Here is a 23,364-nt window from a genome sequence, read left to right as displayed (position 1 = left end):
CTCACGCTCGGACACCTTTATTTCGAAGTCGTGGGTCTTTTTTTTAGTTCTTTTGCACATGGGCCGATTTCCTGCATTCGTAACTGACGAAATAGGTACGTGACCTAAGTGAGTGTTGTAGAGTGTTATGCTGTTTTTGTGTGTTTCTGTTTTCAGAGGTGTATTTCTCTTAAATGTGAAACATAAATTATTTTGGCCTTGATTATGAACTGTCATAATCAAGGCCAAACTGGATTGGTTGATTGGTATTTAGTGACCTTGTTGATGTTAGTGGAGTAATTGACTAGTCTTCAATATATTAAATTGAGTACTTCCTAACTTGCAGCACTCTACATAAACACCCACTCAATTTGCCCTTTACTAAAAATAAATCTGAGTTTGTATACAAACCTGTTTATTGATAAATTCTTAAAATATTTATTAGGCCCTTTGTTTATCTTGGCCTTTAATTGTTATATTATCTATAGACAATCAATATTATTGTCATATAGGGTAGGATTTTGAACTAATTGTTGCAAATTATTGGGTAATTTGATAATATTTTGGTACATACATTTAAGCAAATATGTAAATTAAAAATAATAATAAGACATATTAGGTGAAAAGTAGGTTTTATTAAGTGTCTGTTGTAAATAACTGCTTGTTTACTGTGTGCTTATCACATGATTAATTGTTTAATATTATAAGCTGAACACATTTTAAATGTGGAGATGATTTAATTTAACTTTCTGATTTAGGATATTTTGCTGTCAGTTAAACACTGCCTCCAAAGCTCAAGCAAAGGCTTTTAGCATACAAATCCAGAAATTTTATGAGACACTGGTAACTGTTAGTATTATATCATTGTACTGGAAATGTGGTGCATAAAAGTGTGGTTATGCTAATTTATTTTATATTTTTTTTATAATCTTGTCTTTGATGGCAATCTTGCCTGGTGGTAAGTGAAAAATATAAGCAGCTGACAGACTAATAAGTTATTATGCATCATCATGCTTAAATGTTAAATGGTTTTGTGGCACATCTTTTAACATAGGGTGGAAAGTTACAAAGACTCAAACCAGACCTGAGAAAACTAAGGAATTATTAATTTCTAAAATGCCTGTAACTCTTATATATAACACCACCACCAGCAGGGAGGGCATCAGTTTGCTTCACATTGGAGTTAGTGAAATATTTCATAGAAGCATGTATTATTCTGTGGAAGTCAATGATATACAGTAAACATTAAAATTAATTAGCTAATCTGTGACAACCAGACACAGCACTTTGAATACTTTGGCTAACCATCCATCAATTTTTTCAAAATAGTGGCCATGAGTAATATGACAATGTTGTTTGCAGTAATCTACTTAAACCAAAATTAATCTTCATAGTAAGATTACATTACAAAATGTACAAAAAGTAAACAAAACACATTTTACACTCTATGACAACTATAGTTCGCTTAGGATATATAACTCCTAAAAATAAAACCCAATTGCATTTAACATAATGTGCATGTAGTAAAATTTTAAAAACATGGTCTTGTATATAGCAAATAAAAGTTGCTGTGCCTTGTAAAGTAACTAAGTTACACAAACAACTAGTGTTAAGCTGGCATTCTTAAACTTATGATAGGTTTATTTCATACAAGCTTTACCTTGTGGTTTCACCTATTAAAGAATATATATCAGGAGTGTTAAAACACTCATCAAGGTAGCGTGCAGTGTTTATGATAAATAGAGACATTGTTATTACTATAGACCCAATGGCCAATACTTGATGTTTGATAGTTTATCAATGATATCTTCCATAACCAAATACCAGAGAAAACCAAGTAGAAAGAATTAAAACTTTTCTAGTAATAGCTTGGTAACAATACATGAATAATTAGACTATGTTCCTGCAATGTAAGAAATAATTCCCATAATATCCTTATGCAAGCCTTGAAAAAATAATCTACATGCATATTTGCAAGGTTGATATAATGTACCAAACATTTAATCATGGTATTGATGTTGTTTTAATAACAAATCCTTCTTGGTGACAACACCAGGGTCCCAAGCATACCTATGCGATCATTTAGCTAGTATCTGTAATTCTTTTCAAAATAAATTGTTTAAAAAAAATGTGCACTGCTAAACAGTAACATGACACAATTATAAATTCTTTGATTATTTTTTGCACATAATATTTCAATATTTTTAAAACTTTTTTCATAAGTACTTTTTTGTAAGTGATCATCTACTGAGATTCAATTGCAATAGCAGACTCGGGCCCCAGGAACTATGTGCTACCATGTTATTAAAGTACTAAGAAGCATTTTCATCATCATCAAATCATGCCAAAAGAAGCAGCCTGCAACAAATTTAGTTGCATATTATTTGTATTATCAACAAATAAGATCAATAATAGCACTTTTCTATGACCCTATGTTGAATATAAACTCTAAATTTCAAACTGAACATACATATTTTAAGCTAAAGGTAGATTAGTATTAAACCTTTTTCACTAGTCGTAGATCTAATTTCTGCCAAGTAGCACCGCTGTGATCTGTTCTGAAGGGTGTTTGTGTTGGTGTAATTACTGGCACATGAACATTAACTTCAATGCCTCTGATTGATATACACAACTTTGAAGGATGTGATTCTTGAATAGCCTGCAAAGTTTTACTATAAATTCAAATATTCTTGATGACTTTCACTTGATGACGGCCGAGTGGCGCAGTGGGCAGCGACCCTGCTTTCTGAGTCCAAGGCCGTGGGTTCGATTCCCACAACTGGAGAGTGTTTGTGTGATGAACATGAATGTTTTTCAGTGTCTGGGTGTTTATCTGTATATTATGAGTATTTATGAGTATTTAGCTATCTCAGTACCCATAACACAAGCTACGCTTACTTTGGGGCTAGATGGCGATGTGTGTATTGTCGTAATATATATTAATATATATATATATATATATATATATATTATAAGGCGTTCATATATATGTTTACATAATTGTGAGATGACGGTGATAACTACGTTCGCCAACTTAAACCTAAAGCTACGAGAGTTTCAAACGCGCCATGGTCTAAGAAATGTTCACAGAAAAATTAACTGGGTTATTTTTTTTTTATCACTATCCTCAGTCAATTCATATTTAGCTATGAAGTTAGTGCAATTAACTCTCATTTAATGGCTCTCCATTTACCATAACTTGAGCTAGCTCAGATAGTCATAACTCTACTGGTACTCATGCATAACTTAATTAATTTCACATAACAGTTAAGGGCATATGGTATTGTAAAGTTTTAACATAGGGGTCTGTATAGATATATTCCACTGTCTAAAAATGGACTTAAACAAGAATTTTTTGTCATTGAACAACCACTGACACACTTTTGTAATAGCAGACTTGTGCTACGTATGTGGGGCATATTAGAACAATAATTAAAGTTCTATAGTAATGACAATAATTAAAGTAATATATTAGGTTCTGTACCAAAATTGTAGCGAACTTTATGACATGGTGTTGTTTGTTATTGATAAATGTAGAAAAAAATCATTCATTGCTGCAGTTACCAAAATGTAGTCATTAAAAAGATTAGTTTTTTTTATACCAGATGATATCAGAAAGAATTTCATTTGTACTCTCTGGAACAACTTTTAATTTGGTTTTGACTCCATAGTTTTTTAATTATTATGAAAAATGTACAATGCTCAGTAAAAAACTGACATAAAATTAATAAAAGTTATTCCAGAATGTACTAAATAAATCCTTTCAATGAAAAAAAATTTATTTTATTACCGTTTTATCGTCAGAGTTGACAAATTGAAAAATCAGATATAAATGAGGATGATAGAGGTTTATGTATAAATAATCTGATTACTAAAAGCACAATGTTTTTTAAAAATAGATCCATCCTTTTAAACATTCGTCATGGGATCTTATAATACGAGTCTAACCGCATGGGTAATGTATCAATAGTTAAATCTACTAGAAATTGTAGAAACTTGTTTGGATCAATTAATATTTTTATTGGCTTATTTGGGGAGGGCCAAAAATGCGTGGAATGAAAGGGTATTAAATAAAATGAAACAACGAATCTATTTTACCTTTTAAATATAATCATCCTGAAGCTGAATACAGGTATAAGCTCTATAAATAATTTTTCAAAATGATTGATAAAATATTTTCAAAATGAGCCAAAATTGCCTCCTTTATCTCATTGTCGTCGGAAAATTTCCTTTCCCTTAAGTGTTTTTGTAAGTTGGGGAACAAATAAAATTCACATGAGGCCAGATCTGGACTGTAGGGTGGGTCGACTAGTGATTCGAAGCCATGCGTGTCCAGAGCAGCCATTGCAACTCTGCTATGGTCCGGCCCATGGTCTTGTAAGAGTAGTCAAACGGGTATCTTCCAGTACAAATTTTTCCACTTTCAAATGGCCTTCTTGAGCGAGTGTCGTATTCAATAGACTCCCGACCATGTTGAAAAAGACCACAACACTTGTAAATGATTGATTTGCTAGGGCGCTGTTCCCCATAAACAATTTTCATTTCTAAAGGAGGCAATTTTCAATTTTCTTTCCGAGCCTTTTTTCCTTGCTTGGTAAGGAATTTTATCACAGCACGGTGTTCAATTTTCTCCATTGTTTCAGTTTTCTTCCGGATTGAATTGTTTAGCATGCGAGTGTTCGTAAACGAATGCCGCAATAAAGCTGAAACTCAATTTATATACTAATTATGTTTCCGCAATTAGTATGACACTAACCTATCTACACTCCAACCCTACCATTCCCCAATGTTTTGGATCTCCCCTCGTATTATGTGGGTGGCCATAAAAAGTACAAGATTTTTCTAGTCTTTTCATGTCTTTCTAGCACAGGACCGTAAAATCTTATAAACAAATATAATAGCATATTTTGTGGGGCTAATATGTTGATTGATTGATATGATTGATTTTACATTAATTTAGAATGAACAAAACTTAAAAATCAAGATATCCATTTATATAGAGAATAAAATGTTTGCATTTCTTTTCAGAATAAATTAGAATGGAACCGTCATGTTCACATTCTAAGTGCGACGTGTTTGAGAGAAGCAAAGTGTCATATGAAAACAATGTAGAAAATAAGACTGGTAGATCCAACAGTTTAGGTGAAAATTCAAGCAGCATATGTGATGTTAGGCAAAAAATTGATGATTTAGAACGCGAGGACTTCGAAGAGGAGAACAGAATGTTGAAGCACTGTTCTAGTATGATAGTAGATGATGAAATAGAAGGCTCATCACGTTACTCAGGAAATCTATCCAGTGCCAACTCGAGTCTAACATCCAGTTCAGAAACCATATCAACCTTATCTAATATGATGGCCAATGACTTCAGCTTGCCCGGCTGCAGCAAAAGTGAAGACTGTGAGGGCAGCGATGCCACTATAAAGAGTATGATACACTCACGGACACCACACTACGAAGAACCGAAGACACCAAAGAAGGTTGATTTTATGCAAAAGTTATTAAGCAGTAATATAGAAGAGAAGAAGGACTTTCCTAAAGGCAAGCTTTACAAGGGAGATTTGTTAGAGACCTCCGGGGACACTGACATGTGTGATGGTATAAGTGGATCAACAAGTCGGTCTAGCTCCAACGCCTCAAGCACAAGTTGTGACAGCAAAGAGTTTACAGTTCCTTCTACATCTAACGCCGAGAAGTTATTGGGTTTGGACGACAGTAGTAAGAGAAACGGCAGTGGAAGCTCTAAATCTTCGGTAAGTATTTTTTTTGTCATTATATAAAATTCACAGGTTTAACTGTCAGTATTCACTATAAATAGGTTAGTAGATGTGGAGTTTGTTTTAAGAGTTTTTAGATATTTTATGTGTAAAATACGTTAATAGGATAAATCAAAAATATTAAAGTCAGTGTAAAGCATCAAAATAGTCTAAAAATTTAAAAACGTACTTATAGCTCTTCACAAAAACAATCTTCGATTTTTTACACCAAGAGTATTAGGTAGAAGATAAAATGATATTTATCCCAGACACAAATTTGATGATACCGACTTGTCTGTCTGTCTGTTTGTTTGTATGTGTCACTTGATGGATACTAATGGTAAAATTCTATTATATTTAATGTCTAATCGACTTTAAATTTGTAATTTAGTTTCGAGAAGATTTTAAAGGACTATGTAAATCTACAGCTATTTACTTAAACGTTATTATGTATTTAAATACCTATAAGTATAAAGCATTAAAAAAATCCATTTAAAGCTGTAGGTGCTTTAGGGTTCCGTCTGGTGACGGCAGATCACTAATACGGTTACCACCCCTTCTCTTTCTGCGGCCTTTTAGTCCAGCAGTGGACTAAAAGGCCGCTAAGCTTTTGATGTTGTAATGCGGTGTTACGATAGATTTGAAAATAGTTTTACTTTTTAATTACATATTTTACTCTACTAAGATCGAACTATTCTACGAAATATTTCTTCAAAATAAACCTATTTCAAGCGATTCTTCCCATTTTTAAGATGGATGAGTATCCACATTTTGCACATCTGCATCGAAACAGTTAAACTCTCTGCGATCTGAAACCTCTCGTGTTCGGCATTTGCTTGAACTTAGCGGTTTCTCTTAAATATCTAATCTAACACAATAATTTTGGTACTATGCAATTAAATATTGCACTACAATTTAAGTGAAGACCTTGTTTAATTTGAAATATTGACTTCCTATTTAGATTGCACATATTTTAACTTAATTTAACTATATTGTGTTTTAATTAGTGCTTTGTTAAGTCCGATCTTGCTATTAGAATCACAATTATTCAAACACGCATTTTTTTTATGTCCTTGTGACTCGCTCATGAATATTTTTCTATTGTGAGTTGATGGTGGATTTAGTCAACTTAAAAACTAAAGCCATGAGCTAGCCGGGTGTTCTTTGTACCAAAGGAAGTCTACCGGAGTTTTATGGAATAAAGTTTGGAGCGTCTCTTCTCTTTGCCGCATGTTAATAAATTGGACGTCGCGCCTCGGTCGTTTTGTCTTAGGTCTAGATAGTCTTAATATTTGATATCTACGAGTATGTCAATCCAATTTTTTTTAGTATAGCTAATATAGTGACTCCATTATCCTAATCGGTATTGACGTGACATCGTATCGGAACGCTGATTCGCTTGGCGGCACGTCTTTATCGGTACCCTACGGTGACTAACCACGATCAAAGCCTTTCACAATACAAAATACGACATGGAAGAAAAAAAATCGAGGCAAATAATATATTACTTTGGTATAAGATGAAAAGTCTTATATTTTACATTCCGAGATTATAGTTATTGTGGGATGAAAAGCTATTGGATTTCAGTGATATTTGCACGATATGGTTCACGAAATCTGCTTATTGTTACTAAAGTTGTTTATAGAATAGTTACTCCCGTTCATATAGCATTACTAAAAAGGTTAAATAAGCGTGTTTTTAAATAATTTTAATTCTAAAATTGCTCTGCTGTACACTTAAAAATAAAACAGAGAAACAAACAAAAAAATAGAATCACGGGGATAGAGTCTATTCTAGGGTAGAGTCCATAATTCCATATATTTTTTTATGTATTTTATTGTTATACGTTATAACTATCTTAACATACGTTTTGTTTATAAGTTAATAAAACTAAGTAACTTATAAACAAAACTGTAATAAACATGACTGATGAGTAGTGATTACCCGCGACTACGTCCGCGTATATCATGCGATCAGTATTTTTTTCCATCCAAATTTTAATCCGGTAGCCTAACGCAACATAGCATCCTTTCGAGTCGCATCGTCCGCACGCGCTAGTACTCCGACTTTGCCTCACGTTCGCACTGACTTTTTCTTTTTTCTCGGCTCGTAAATATGGAAGCGTGATTTTCAACAAATTACTTAAAAATAATCAAATGCAAAATAATATATTATTTAAATCCACTCGTTCAGAGATTAAAGTTGGTAAGAAATAAAATTTATTTATTTACACCAAGACACATACAATATTAACGAAAAGTGACTCATTGAATATTATAGGTCTTAGAGTGTCCAAATTCAAACAAACAAAAGGACCGACTATTCATAAAAAACAATTTATAGATGTATCTTGTAGATTTTCCAAGAAGCGTTAAATCATTAAACAAATAACATTCATTGTAAAACTCATTCACTCATTTTATCATGCGTTATCTTTAATCAACACTATAAAAAACAATATACATCGTAGTACAAAGCAATATTATCAGACCCACGACTCGTGTCTGTTAGGAAACACTAATCTTAGGAAATTCTTAAATAATTGTATTGAAGGTTTAACCGATAGATAGGGAGAGAGTCTGGTCTCTAGCGGGAAAGTTTATTGTTGACAACGTAAAAATTTCGTAATTAACGTAATTTTGTAAAGTGTTTTTTTGAGGGCACGTTTTAGCTAAACCTTAGCTTGACCAATTGACGTTAAATATTTATAACCTAGGTGTCATTATGATGTATAACTTACACTGCTGCGAAATTTTATCACAATCCGTTGAGTAGTTTTGGGTGCAAGAGTAACAAAATCTGAGTAAAAAATCCCAAAAAAATGGCATTTATACGATTTCGCGCTATTGTTTTGGGTTCTCTACCTCAGAAAAGAACCCTTATAGGATCACTTTATTGTCCGTCTGTCAAAACCCTTATCGCGGGTACGGTCGGGGTGTATCGACTTGAAATTAATACGTTACTCGGAGTCTCAGACCTTTGAAGCTGTTTAAATTAAACTTTAAGTTAACATAAATTAAAGATACGGTCGTATATTAAGCAAAAAACGTGTATTTCGACTCTTAATTGAATAAAAAGGCATAATACACTAACGAAAATACTACTTATATCTGTATATAGATAAAGGCGACCTAAAACAAAGTTTCAGCAACTAAGGTAAAATCTACAAAATGTTTTTTTTTTAGAACTAAATAATTTTATTTTGTTTCTTCCGGCCCGGAATCGCGTTTTAACTACCAAATGTGGCGCATAAATTTGATACGTGAAAAAAAAACTACATGCCATTCAATTATAATTTTGTAAAAATCAAATTGAATTTTGTCAAATTCAATTTCATTTATAATTTTGTAGGTCGGTCGCGAGGAGAAGAATATTTTGATCCGAAATAATGATACCGTATTTGCTAAATACCGTTTAAGTCTGTGTTTTTAATTTGGTACTAAATTGATCAACGGTATAAAATGTATGTCATGAGAACAAAAAATAATATTTGTAATAATATGTTGGTAACATGACATTCAAAAGATTTCAATTTCGATGAATTATTTTTCGACTGTACGAAACGAAATAAATATTTTGTTGACCTTATTTTTCCTTTTTTTAAAAAGATCGATCGGTTGCTCTGGAGTTTCTTGCGCCACTTCTTCTCTAAGACCCCTTACGAACACCGGCGTGTTCGTCCGTCGCTTGTATTGGTTTAGAAAAATCATAGCATATATAATATTATGACATCAGCTTTTTGCCCGTGAAAGTCGTGCCAACATTAGTCCAGCTGTTTTAGAGATTAGCGGGAACAAGCAGTCAGAAAGCTACATTTTACTTTTAAATAGGCTTTGTTTTTTATATGTCCTGTATATTATACTTTCATAAGCATTTAGTAAAACATTACAAACAGACTCTTTTATTTATATAAATTAAACCAAACCACGATATTCATATTTCTAACAGGAAATTCAAAAGGCCAAACATAAAATAGATTTATATATCATAAAATTGTACAAAAATTCTCGATTTATAAATATTTATATTTATTTACATAGGCAAAAAAAAACAAAATTATACTGCTCCTTTTGACTCCTAATTATTTTTCTCGAAATGACCGAAGGTGATTCGATTGTTTCAAGCAAAAAAAAAAAGTATAATACTATGATGTTAATTAATGAAAAATTAAAATATTTTTAATTATATGTATATGTATGTATAGGTTAACTCGGGACAAATTGTTTGTAAAATATATTGTATGTGACGTCCATTTCTCTTATTACGTCAGTGATGAGGAGTTAAAAACTTTATCCTTCGCATTTATTACAATTATAACAGCGAACCCGGCGCGAACGCTGCTCGTGGTTCGTGCGTGTTGCGGTCGTGAGTATATAATAAAATACTGTGGAAAAGACACGGGGTGCGTTCTATTTAAGCAAACCGCAAGCGTGGGCGTTAACACAGGTGGCGTGACGATTCCGTGGTGGCGTGATCCGCGACGTTGCCAGCCCGCGTACCTAACCTTACAATCTCCCGCTATAGTCCTGGCGTTACCCTATTACCACGAACTAAAGTGAAAGGCCCCTTATACGTTTCTCCTTAATCAGAACTTGGATGTGACCAACGAAGGGAGTAATATCTGATGAGTGGTATTAACCGATAACCTCCTGATCGCTGACCTTCTCCAGCTGGACAGTAGGAGGACCGCATACCGGACGCACACGTTACAGGCTGCCGCGACGTAGTAGCCTGCCCTCAGACAGCGTCGCTGAAGCCCTGGGTCTTCAGCAAGACTAAATCAGCCTACTTACATAGCTGTAATGCATCGACTTTCATCTGCATACTTGTTTGATTCAGCTGGTGCACGTTCTTGCATATCTCAGGCTATTGCGCTATCACGGTTGCCTTCTTTCATGTAAGGTGTAAAGCTAGGATCGAAATTATCTTCTTCCAATATAATGCGGACGTCAGTGCTGGCGTCGCTAGAAATTCGGAGTTCTCGCCGGAAGGTGAGGTAAGCAGGTGGCGGTCCCACTAGCAGTAATGGCGAAGTTAACCGCAAAGCGGATAGCAGCAAGGTGAGGTCCCACGAAGCGTGATCTCGGCCGAACAATATAGCAAGCTGTGGTTTCAAGTCCATATTTTTCCTTTCAATCCGATTACTGTCCGGGTGGTAGAGCGGAGCGAGTGCGAGTCGTCGTATAGTTTTTCTCTGCGCTATTGGGCAAGCGGCTGGCGTATTCGATGAGGCTATCGTCAGGCCACTCCCCCTGCACCAACGCAGCTCCGAGAGAGTATCCGCTACTATCAGTGTATAGCAAGTAGGTCTTTGATTCATCAGCTTGTCGCCATATATGCGCAGATGTAAGTTTTACCTTAACCTGGTCGAATGTATCTCCTTGCGGTTGCTCCCATCGACAGATGCCATTCTTCTGTGAAGTGGCTTCGTATTAGCAGCGAAGCTAGGGATGAAATTCCGTAAACAACTTGCGGCTTCAATAAAGCTCTCGAGGGGTTTAAGATTTTGTGGTGGGGTCACTTTCTGGCAGTCCGTGGACAAATCGGCCCGCACTATCACATGCCCCATAAATCGTATGGAGTCTGGCGAAACAGCTTTTCCCGCGATGGACGCAGAACTTAAACACCTGCAGAAGCTGAAAGATAGCCCCTAGATCTTTCAGATGCTGGTCATACGCGCAAACACATCAGCATACTTGGACAGCAGCTGACTTAGCTAGGACATCTGGTCACTGATAGCAGTTATACTTGTTCAGTGCCCTGAGCCAGACAGGATCATTACCATGCCTCCCTGAGTTATCAAATCAAAGCCGAGTAAGTTCCTGACATCGGCAGCATCAGGTAGTACCACCAAGGTAATAAGCAAGTGGCTACTTTCTTATTCAAGAACAGTACACTCGCATCCAGTAGGAAGATGCAACCTAGACCTCGCAATAGTATGCGTCGCGCCGGTGCCCTAAGACTCCCGCGCGGTCCCCGGTACTCAGCTGCACCATGGGTTAGCCAGGGCAGGAACTTCCCCTTAAATACTTTGAAATACGACATGTTTATCATCTCCCCTTATTAGTGTTACTAGTACAGAAAGTACCCTTAACTGGCCATCCGTAGCACCATAACGTATAACGAGCGCCTATGAAGCAGCCCATAACACGTATCCACTTGCATGCGGTTTTCGTGATCGAACGGCAGCTTTGAAAGCGCAGCACGGGTACTCGCGACGCTGCACGCTCGCTCTTTCTTTTGCTGCCCTGCATCGAAGATGTCTCTGAATATCGTGTTCGTGGCTCGCGGCGCGCTATACATACCACGTAGACATCTCGCTTCAGCCCACGTCGGCGTTGTTGACTTCACACCCAGCCACCAGACGGCTGCCTCGCCAATGGCAGGCCGCGCAGAGTAAGTTCGCCGGACACATGAGCACAGTCTTTATACACTTTTAAACAAATCTCCTACAAAGCGCGCCGAACGTTCCGTTACACGGCGGCGTGCTTACGTTAGCTCTCATGATACCACGGACAAGCGCATCGAGCGATCGTGATGTAGGTATATACGTTTTCCGCTGGCCACATTGTAGCGTAACGAAATTTTCGTAATCAATATTCGGCACAACGAATTAGTAGGCGTTTCCGGTATAACGTTCACTCGTGCCCACAGTTGGGCGACACTATAAGGAATGATGAACTTTATCTTTCATAAAGCACAATTATTATCACTGAACCCGACGGGAACGGTGTTGTGTTAACAAATCGTGCGTGAAAACTGCGGGCTGGGCGCGGGTTGCATTCTTTTTAAGCAACCCGCGAGCAAGTGTGGGACGTAAACACGTCACACACTTGCTTAACACGTGGCATGATGTTTTCTTGGTGTTTTTATCTGCGACGTTTGCAGCCCACACACCTACCCTTCTTACAATGGTATTTATTGAAATTACGTAATCACCTCGATTCCTGTATTATTTATAACATGTCCCTACAACTTTGTACTTAAACCTCGTTCCGTCGCGCATTAGCTCTTTTTTTTTTAGTCCAAACCAAGTTAGCCCTTGACTGCTACGTCGGCTGGTGGTAATTTATAATACAGTCTAAGATTGTAGCGGGCTAACCTGTTAGAGAGTATGGTAGTCATACATCTAATCGCGTTTTCTACGCGTCATCGTACCGAAACACTAAATCGCTTAGCGGGACGTTTGTGTCGGTAGGGTGGTAACTAGCCAAGGCCAAAGCCCACCAGACCAGACACGAGATAATTCTATTAGATGTCTAGATTTATCGTTTGAATTCCTCACCTGCCTGTAAAAGTTTCTTCAAACTGTATCAACCGTTTCAAAATTTACTTAAACAGAGATATGGATTGTTAGAATATACATATGAGATTATTATAAGAAAAAATACTAAACTTCTCAGAGCTCACCATTGCGCCAGTGAGGCAGTGGATAAAAACCACCCTATAGACACAGACGTGCCTCTAAGCCGTTTAACGTTCCGGTACGATGCACGATGTCACGTAGAAAACGATTAGCAGTGTGAGTTTAATATTACTTCCATATCACTAACAGATAAGCCCGTTACCATCGTAATTGTATGTATCACAACTATTGTGGTAGAGTCAAACAAATATTGATGTCTAGATTTATCCTTTGAAGTCCTCAACCTGCCGGAAAAATTTCGTCAAACCGTATTAACCGTTTCAAAATTTTCTTGAACAGATATATGGATTGTTAGAATATTCATATGAGCTTATTACGTCCGCCCTACAAACTTTCAGTCGCATTGGTCATCGCGCCGCCTGTGAGTGGCAGGTTATGAAACCTACCTATAGTACCGAATCCCGCAATTACAGTCACGTGGCGGCGTAGGCAGGCCTGCTGCGACACGTGAGAGGAAATTTTTATTACGAAAACAAAGTTGTGAAATAAGGGTTGAAAATTAACATAAAATTCTAAATGGTTTCCCTTCCTTTGTTTTCATTCGTTTATTTTTCTGTGTTGAATTGCAAAAGCGCCACGATATTCGAAGTTTGGGTGCCTACATTAAAATCTACAGAACTGGCAATAGATTTTCTGACGAACTTTTTTATTACGGTCAGTATATCCCTGACCCGGACCCTGTAGTGAGCCGATAATAGGTGGATATGATGATGCCGATTATGATTCTTCGATAAATTGTTGTCAATCAAATCAATAATATGTCATCACTACTTTAATGTTAGGGCTGATGGAAAATTACATAACGCATGTCATTTAGACGGAGTACCTATTTGCGAAACGTGGCTTGGCGATTGCTATGAAAATTAAACCTAATTTCCTATACCTACTCCTACTATATGGATTGTTAGAATATTCATATGAGCTTATTACGTCCGCCCTACAAACTCTCAGTCGCATTGGTCATCACGCGCCGCCTGTGAGTGGCAGGTTATGAAACCTACCTATAGTACCGAATCCTGCAATGACAGTCACGTGGCGGCGTAGGCAGGCCTGCTGCGACACGTGAGAGGAACTTTTTATACCGAAAACAAAATTGTGAAATGAGGGTTGAAAGTTTGTTTGAATAACAGAAAATTCGAAAAGTAAACAAAGGTTTCCATTCCTTTGTTTACTTTTCTTTTGTTTTCTTTCGTTTACTTTCCCGTTTTTTTTGAATTGCAAAAGCGACACGATATTCGATGTTTGGGTACCTACATTAAAATCTGCAGATCTGGCAACAAATTTACCGACGAACATTTTTATGACGGTCAATATATCCCTGTAGTGGGTCGGTAATGGGTTGATATGATGATGCTGATTCTTGAATAAATTGTTGTCAATCAAATCAATAATATGTCATCAAATCTTTCATGTTCGGGCTGATGGAAAATTACATAATGCGTGTGTGTCATTTAGACGGAGTATCAGCAAATGGTGGTTAGCCGGTTATTATGAAAACTGAGCCTAATTTGCTGTACCTACTCCGCGAAAGGCAGGAGAATCTTGTTAATGAATAATTGTTAAGTTAACAATTATTTATCCATTGTAAATTCAACATCTCCTGATGATGCTCCGGTTTCGGAGCGAAACGTGCGTAGAGGGTACATTGCTGAAGATCTGTTTAATGTGGAGTATAAGGATTGAAAAAATTATAAATTATACCATACCAGATTCTCTTGCTTTTCGCAAATTAAGCTTAATTTTCATAATATATCACGGACTTCCGCAATGTAACGAATCAGGCGTTACTTATTCCAATAGCCGATTATTGCCCAGACTCTTGAGTATTAAAACACTATACGATTTTAATAATTCTTTAAAAATGATTAGTGTCTTGTCCTAAAATCATTCAACTAAGTCAAGTCGCTCGCGTTAAGACATATCAACTAGCAATTACATCTGGTTTTCACCGCACGAGTATCGTTTAACATAATCGTAGGCGAGTTTTTTGGTTTTTGTGTCAATATAAAAAACATAAGTTCGAGAATCGTCTGAAGATTATTATCACGAAATGCTCGAGAATCTTTCTATTTGTATATTTAGCGCAATGTTGCTTTTACGAGCTGAAGTTAGCTCTCCACTTCGGCCTCTCATGTGTCATGTACGAATGTACAGAGTTATTAAATTCCTTGTACTGTATTAGAGCTGCCAGTTTTGGCTGAGGGTTCTTTAGCCAATAGTTTCTGGCCAACAAAGATCACGCGTAGGTACTGTTAAGTCGGATTTACGAATCATTACGAAATTAGTTTCATTCCATTAGTTTCGTGTAACTATTATTGCACCAATTTACTTTTACGAATAGTCGATGCGATACATACCACTGTCATTGAATTTGTTCATTCGGCTGTAGACGTAGAGTATGCTATGTAATTACAGTCCTATATTATTACCATAGTCACTGTTTATTTCTCTAGTTCAGTGACGCCATTTTGGCGCTGCAAGTGTGACGCTTTAATACGATTGTCCAAAGAAGTAAAATTATGATCACTGATGACTCTAACTTACTAGTTCCAGAGATAAAGATAGAGACCGATTATTATTGAAAAAAAAATTAGTGACGATATTTATTTTAGTACTAGCTGTTGCCCGCGACTTCGTCTCCGTTTGATTTTGATTTTTGTGGCATGAAATTTAGTTGTAGATCTAAAAAAAATATTCAGTATCGCTAAGCCTTAAATGAGGGGTTTGCTGCTGTCCGCTGACACATTATAACCTCTATAGTACAAAAATAATTATGGAGTTATGGTGTAAAATCGTCAAACACTCATCCCCTCTCCCAAAGGAACTGAGCTTAATGTCGGGATAAAAAGAATTCTATATTACTTCTAACACTTCCAAGAATATGTGTATACTTCTAACATTCCAGTCCGAAGGGTGTCATTTCATAGGATGAGTTCCTTGCGTGGCATTCAAAGTGTTCCTCTGTTTATGTAACAAATTATGGTTTTTCACTAACCATTAGGTTACCACAGCTGGGTCCATCATTAATAATTATAAAAAAACCTTTAGGATGTTATCAACAATTATAATAATATAAAAAATTTTAACGCCCCCACAATCTTCTCTAGGGCTAAAATTTTTCGAAATCTGATAGTAAGTGACCTTAATTTAACAAACATGAAATTTTATTAAATTTTAAGTCTGGGAATTTTAGTATAAAATTTTAATTTATTTTCATTAGCACCCCCGTAACCGATTTTGTGATTTAAACTTCATTCAATACATTCTTGTTTGCTCGTAACATAGCCCAAAAAAATCCTGTCCAAATTTCATGTCTAAAAGAGTTAAAATTCTAAATTTAGTTTTTTATGATTTTTTCTAATCATTAACGCCCCTGCTATACAATTCGGAGATTTAACACTTATAAAAAAGTTAGCCTATCCATTGAGTCAATGTATCCTCTACATGGATGCAAAATTTAATTCAATCGGATGTATATTTTAATAGTTTTAACGGAACAACCGTAAAAAACTCTATAGATTTATATATTAGTATAGAGTATAGATATAGATATAGATTCGGGGATCAGCCATCTACTAATTCCCGAGACAATAGCGCTTCAGATGGGTAAAGAACTGAAGCTGTCATTTGTATAAATTCAAATCCAAAATTTCTTCATTCAGGTAGGCCTCTTACAGGCACTTATGAAGCGTTTATAGATATATGTTTACATAGTTGTAAGGGGATGGTGATAAATTCGTTCGCCAATTTAAACCTAACCTAATTTTCATCTCCTTTCCATAGTGAAGTTTACTTTCTTTTATAAAGTTTATATATTTTTTTTGTTTTTATATGTGATTTCATAACTGGACTTCCCTCAACTAAATAGGTACTGACAGAATACCAGCGTTGTGGGTACATTGGTATCCGGAACATTCAGCTGAGTCAGAACCTTTTTATTGGCACGACACATCATAGACTTAAGCTATTAATAACTTTTTTAAACTACTCCGTATGTAAGTCTGTTTGTGTTGTTCTGGTAAATAAACAAATTCTATTCTATTATATTCTAAAGCTACGAGGGTTTCAAATGAGCCCTGGTCTAAGAAGAGCCAACAACAAACTTAGCCGGGTAAATTCATTTTGTTATCACACAGTAAATTAATATTAATCTATGAAGTTAGAACAATTCACACCCAATACAAGCTTTTTATCGTTTAAGAAACACCCAGTCCAGTGTTTTATCTATAAAGTCGATTCTCATTGACTCTAGATTTATTGACAGCCAATAAATAGAGCCGTCCGTTGGCGCCGCCTTTAGGAAGCCGGAGGAAGATTATTTATTTCTTTACTGGCTGAGCGGGAAGCTAATTTGCTTGATTGAATCGCACTTAATCTGTCTGCCACTGCCCTTTATCTTCCGCATTAAGAAACATTTACTTCAACTTCTTATTTTTTAAGGCTGAAAAGAAAAATATAAATAATAAGAAGAGGTGGCGCTCTCTGCTTGTTGCTTGTATTTTATTGATAAACTACATAGATGTACTTATGTGAATTTTTTTTATAGATCGCACGACTATTATTTTTTTTTATCTAAACTTCGATATAATTGACGATTTGAGAAACTATTAGAGGTCATTTTTTCTAGGGCTATATCTCAAATACAGCTTTATCTCATAATTAAACAACAATACTTATGTACCTACTGAAATTATCAATATTTACATTCTTACGTTTACGTGAACCCAAGAGTACGGAATTGGAAATACCCGATTGGGCCAAAGATCTTTATTATTTTCTTTTCGACTTAGTTAATGAGTAGGTAATGGGCTTAAAAACGGGTTTTTTTACTTTCGTTTATGTTTTTAGTTACTTGCCTCATTAAGTAGGTATTAAGTAATTAAATAATATTAATAGATCATTATGCTCCTATCCACGCGTGCTGTTAACGCTATCGATCTTTCTAATCCACTAACATGTAATGACAAAGTTAGGGCCCGCCAACCCTAGTTGGAGCAGCATGGAGGGTCTAATCTCCAAATGTATAATTATTAGCTGTAAATAATTCTCTTTTAAAGAGTGTTGTGAGTTAAGTCAATAACAATGGGCATCTTAACTTGGATGATTATTTTTATTGTCTTAAGTTTCTTTAGGCTTGAGATGTCGTGCGGGCGACAGGTGGTAGACGCTTGTAGATCTGGTTACAAATATCTCACGTAAGGGCGTGAACAAGTGGTGTGCATTGCTACATCATATTTTGTCGATTGCGGCCCATATGTGGCAGCGCTATTTTAGTATGAAATACTTTGATACTATGGTACGGTTGCCACAGGCACGATACCGTTGCGCCTGTATGTACTTTTAAGTTTAGGTTCCAATATTGATAGCTAATTGCGTTGTGTAGACCAGAGATCGGTGTAAGCAACATGTCAAAAGACATTTTGATTTTATGCCGCTAACCGAGATAGTGTTAAAGTGTAATATCGCGTAGAAACAGATTATGGGTATGACTACCATACTACCATACTCTTGGACTGCATCATCACTTACCACCAGGTGAAGGGCTACCCTTGCAGTCAAGGGCTAACTCGTAGTGGAATAAAATAAAATAAAATATGTCCGTTAAATTAAAATATTGCAGATAAAGGGAAATGTTTAATTTTATTATAACACTTTTTCAAATTCTAGTTGTCTTCTATACGCTGATGATAATAAAATTTTTAAAATAATTATCAACGAAGCTGATTGTGATGCCCTACAATATGATCTTGATAAATTGTGTGCATATTGTCACTTGAATCGTTTACAGCTAAATGTAAGAAAATGTAACGTTATTTCATTTTCACGTAAAAATAAAAATTTAATCACAAGGAATTATTATCTTAATAATATATTAGTAGAAATAGTACATTTTATAAGAGATTTAGGGGTTACACTTGACTCTAAATTAACATTTAAAACCCATATTGAGGATATTGTTTCAAGGGCTTACCGTCTATTAGGTTTTGTCATGAGAGTTGGAAGAGAATTTGAAAACTATAATACTCTTATACTTCTTTTCAATTCTTTGGTTAGACCATTATTGGAATATTGCTCTGTTGTTTGGAATCCGAGATACAATATTTATATTAATATGTCAGATAACTTGCAAAACAAATTGTCTAAGCACTTGAGGTATCGTTTTTCGGGATCCAGGCAGAATCCATTTACTTCAGACTGTCTGAAACCCCTCCAGGCTCGTCGACAGGTTCGTGATATTGTTTTTTTGTTTAAAATTTTAAGGAATGAAATTGATACTCCAAAACTACTTAGTAGAATTGGTTTTGTTTGTCCAAAGAATATTATGTCTAGGCGAAAATCCCCTCCATTTTATTTGCCCTTAGTCAGATCAAAATACGCTCTTAATAGTTATATTTATAGAGCTACTCAAAGCTATAATAATAATTTCTCGGATTTAGATTTATTTAATCTTACTCTTGCTCAGTTAAAAAAACATCTTTATTCTAAATTCTAACTTCTAATTGTTCTACGTAAAAGTTCTACTTATGTTTTCACATATCCACTTGGATTGGATGGATATTGTTAATAAGGGTATTCCCTTATTTACATTATCTGTCAATAATATGTGTTTATACATATTTTAAAGTTTCATAATTATGTTATAAGTTTGCTGTCAATTTTAATGTATTTCGTTAGATTTATTAGCGGCTACTTAATTGGTGTATGTGTTATTTTCTTTGTACTAATTTTAAGTATTAAGTATACTGTTTGGGCCTTAATAAATAAAATAAAAATAAAATAAAATAAAAAAAAAAACACGTAAGAGCAAATACACACCATTTGTTTATCGACAGCCCATCTGCCGCAATCCTACAAATATCGGTATTAAAAGTAATTTAATTTTGCATCTGTGTGTATTTTCCCGTGTTTTCGTATTTCATTGTGATTATTTACGTTATGTAACCCGTTACGTTATGTATTAATATACAATTATACTTATTGGGAATCGTTCAATATTTTGTCTGGGGGAAGGCTTTGGCCGAGGCAAGTTACCACCCTAACCGTGTTCGGGAGCAATGTCGCGTAGTAACCGATTAGGGGTATAAATACCATACTCCCTTACTCCCTTAATAACTAATAGTGAAAAATATATATAATCAAGTGGTTTGTACTTAATGATTGAGACCGTTGGTGTGCTAATGCTACTGTGGTATGAAAAGTATGGTACACTTGCGTTTGTGTGTACTGCTATGTGTATCGATAAACGTCATCGCTTGCGTTCGGCGGCTCCCTGCGGCTCGTTTAATGTCGTTCGGCTACCTATCGGAGTTTTACCACCACCGTGTATACACGCGCGAGGTCGCCATTCCAGCACCCTGGGCCTAACGTCTATCAGTTAATCGAGCTATGTGCTTTGTCCATTACCACTGCAGCGTCGCGACTTGTTGACATATGTCGGTAAATATGATTTGCTTCAGATAACCCCGTTCCTAATTTGATCGCGTAAAAATATTCCGAGCATACCTGTCTTCGTCCTCTGCTGAGTGAATCCGAGCCTTCTTCTTATGAGGGCTGAGGCCCTGGTCATTATTGGCAATTCGCGCTGTCTTCAGGCACCTAACCAAACCGAAATATACTTGTTTGTCATAAATATACACTAGCGTGACCAAAAAAAAAAGTTTTTTTTCTTTTGAGTGTAAAAAAAATCTGTGAAAATATGATCCCTTAATATTAATTCCCATAAGAATAAAATGGGAATTTTTTTTTTACTTCGGATTTTTGTTGTACCGTTCAATCTTGATAGAGAATTGAACGCTCTACAAAAAAGGTCTGATAACGTTTTTTGATTCGTCCACGCGTTCAAAAAGTTATTCAAGATCAAAGTTAAATTTTTCAGAATTTAACTGTTCCGTAAAAATAAAAAATTTTTTTTTTGGATCACCCTAATATACACACACACATATATACTTATATATATATATTACTCTTTGTATTGCTTTTTTGTTATCGAAGACCAAATTAATATGTAATACATAATATAGTCCAAGTAATATATATATAACAAAAAATTGGGAAACTAACAATTTAAAGGTGAAACATACCTATACATAATTTATTTACAATGTCCTACACAATATTCCACCTGATTACTCGGCTCCTCTTTGGGTCGTAGCGCGATGTTATATATACCTAGCCTTCCTCTATCAAATGCAATAACATAATATTTCGAATCCGACCGATAGTTCCAGAGATTAGTCCGTCCAAACCAAAAACCCTCTTGACTATTAGCATACATAAAGAAAGCCAGGAACTATTAGCTGGTATGAGATAAAAATTACTTGGATAAATGAAAGTTCTAAAAGTCTACTGCTTTTTTGTTACAGAGCTACCAGTACTGCGATGGTGAGGAAGATTCCGACTCCGACATTCCCGAGGAATCGTGGTGCACGTGCCTGTCATCTCACGAGGTAAGGGATTCGACTGGAATACTCTTTAGGGTCCAGTGGTTATCATGTTCAACTACGGATCTCTAGGTCGATTCCCAAGTGAAGCAAAAAAAATAAACTTCACAACAGTACCAGCTCGGTGTTAAGAAATGTGACACGGAGAGTTAGTTAAGCTGTCGATCCTGGTTGTTCTCACCAGCATTCGATAATTCCTATAACTTTAGATTTTTTTTTAGATCGCCGTTTACGTCATTATCATCATCCGCTGCCTATTAACGTCCCAATTCTGGGCACAGACTTCGTTTCATAGGAGAGATGGATTTAGAGCATAGGCCCACTTCGCTACTCCAATGCGGGTTGGTGGGCTGTTATTAACAGCTCACGCGGATAGAGACACTTTTTCCTGGCTTGTTTTTCAATAACCATTACTCTAGGCTGCAACCTTATTTATGCATCTATAAAATATAGCATATGCTACACACTGAAAATGTAGCGTCGTAAGAATTTTTAAAATCGGTCAGGTGGTTTTTGAGTTTACATTACATAAAATCACCCGAATTACAAACATACAGAAAATGTACTCTCTTCATATTAATATGGATTTGGTACAACTGGTAACTGAATCAAAACAACTTATAAAAATATTTATGTTTTGTATGAACATTGATCCACCAAATTGTTTACAAATTTAGCATAATAGTGATAGTATTTTCCCTTAATACCCTTACGGGCATTTTTACGCGATCATGATGATTTATCGGAACAAGCTACTTTCTTTGAAAATAAGATTGCGAGTAGATAAGACAAATGTACCTACTTACTTAATTGATATCTTGTGTAGGTAGAAATGAGCTTGTGAGCAAGATAAAGAAACCTAAAACCCAACTAACTGTTCTCATTAAAACAAAGTTGAAAAACTGAAACCCTACAAATATTCTTTATTATAAAAACATAGAGGAAGTAAAACCAGTCAACCGTATTCCTTACCTACTTTTGAAATTATATTACCACGAAAGTACGGTTGATGTTTTTGAAACAAATTATATATTATATTTCTAATTAAAATAAGCCATTTGTCTCCATTTTTTTTTCGCTAGCGTATTTTTGCCTTGCACATTCGCCATATTGGACGAATCGTGACGTCATAACATTGCCTTTAACACTCGTGACGCCAAGAGGAAACCAAACACACATATATGAAAATCGAACCAACAGGATGAAGCTTTCGTTTAACATCTACATCTACACATTCATTGTTATCAACCCATACATGCCGTTTGGTGACGGCAGATCAGAATACAGTTGTCACCACCCCTCTTCTTGCCGCGGGTGTCGTACGAGGCGACTAAGGGAATTTAACGGAGAGCGGGCATCAGCGTTCTCTGTGCTACTACTACCATCTACTGCGATCACCAACCCGCCTGCCCAGCGTGGTGATTATGCGCAAATCCTCCCTTTAGTCCAGATGATGATGAATCATTACCGGCACATTACAGGGCACGGGTTTAGTCTCATGATGAATAGGGTTTAGGCCACAGTCCGCCACGCGTGCCTATTGTGGATTGGACTGACTTCACACGCCTTTGAGAACATTATGGTTAACTCTCAGGCATGTATGTTCGCTCACGATGTTTTCCTTTACTGTTGAAGGCACTATAATAAAATTGCTTAAAACGTACAGCTGCTAAAATGTTTGAGATCGAACCCGCTCTCCGCGAAAGACAGGCTGATGTATTACCCACTGGGCTATCACTGCTTAGCTTTATACATTATATAT

The 23,364-nt window shown here is 35.9% G+C and overlaps 1 protein-coding gene across 3 annotated transcripts in view; it reads left to right on the top strand.

Annotated features, from left to right (window-relative positions):
- Positions 1 to 23,364, top strand: part of LOC120636378 (F-box/WD repeat-containing protein 7) — a 43,002-nt gene that overhangs the window by 442 nt on the left and 19,196 nt on the right. For 2 of the 3 annotated variants that reach the window (XM_039907831.1, XM_039907832.1), the window contains exons 2-3: positions 5,008 to 5,732; positions 21,525 to 21,608. In XM_039907831.1, the coding sequence (XP_039763765.1) occupies positions 5,019 to 5,732; positions 21,525 to 21,608 (798 nt within the window). In that variant the 5' untranslated portion in view covers positions 5,008 to 5,018. Of the gene's footprint in view, positions 1 to 72; positions 96 to 5,007; positions 5,733 to 21,524; positions 21,609 to 23,364 lie in introns of those variants that run through there. The other variant, XM_039907833.1, reaches the window with a different exon arrangement.

The sequence above is a fragment of the Pararge aegeria genome, chromosome Z, assembly GCF_905163445.1.
Source record: "Pararge aegeria chromosome Z, ilParAegt1.1, whole genome shotgun sequence".
In the NCBI taxonomy this organism is placed as follows: Eukaryota; Metazoa; Arthropoda; class Insecta; order Lepidoptera; family Nymphalidae; genus Pararge; species Pararge aegeria.
The sequence above is the reverse complement of the archived record's forward strand: the minus strand, read 5'-3'. Positions and strand labels throughout refer to the sequence as shown.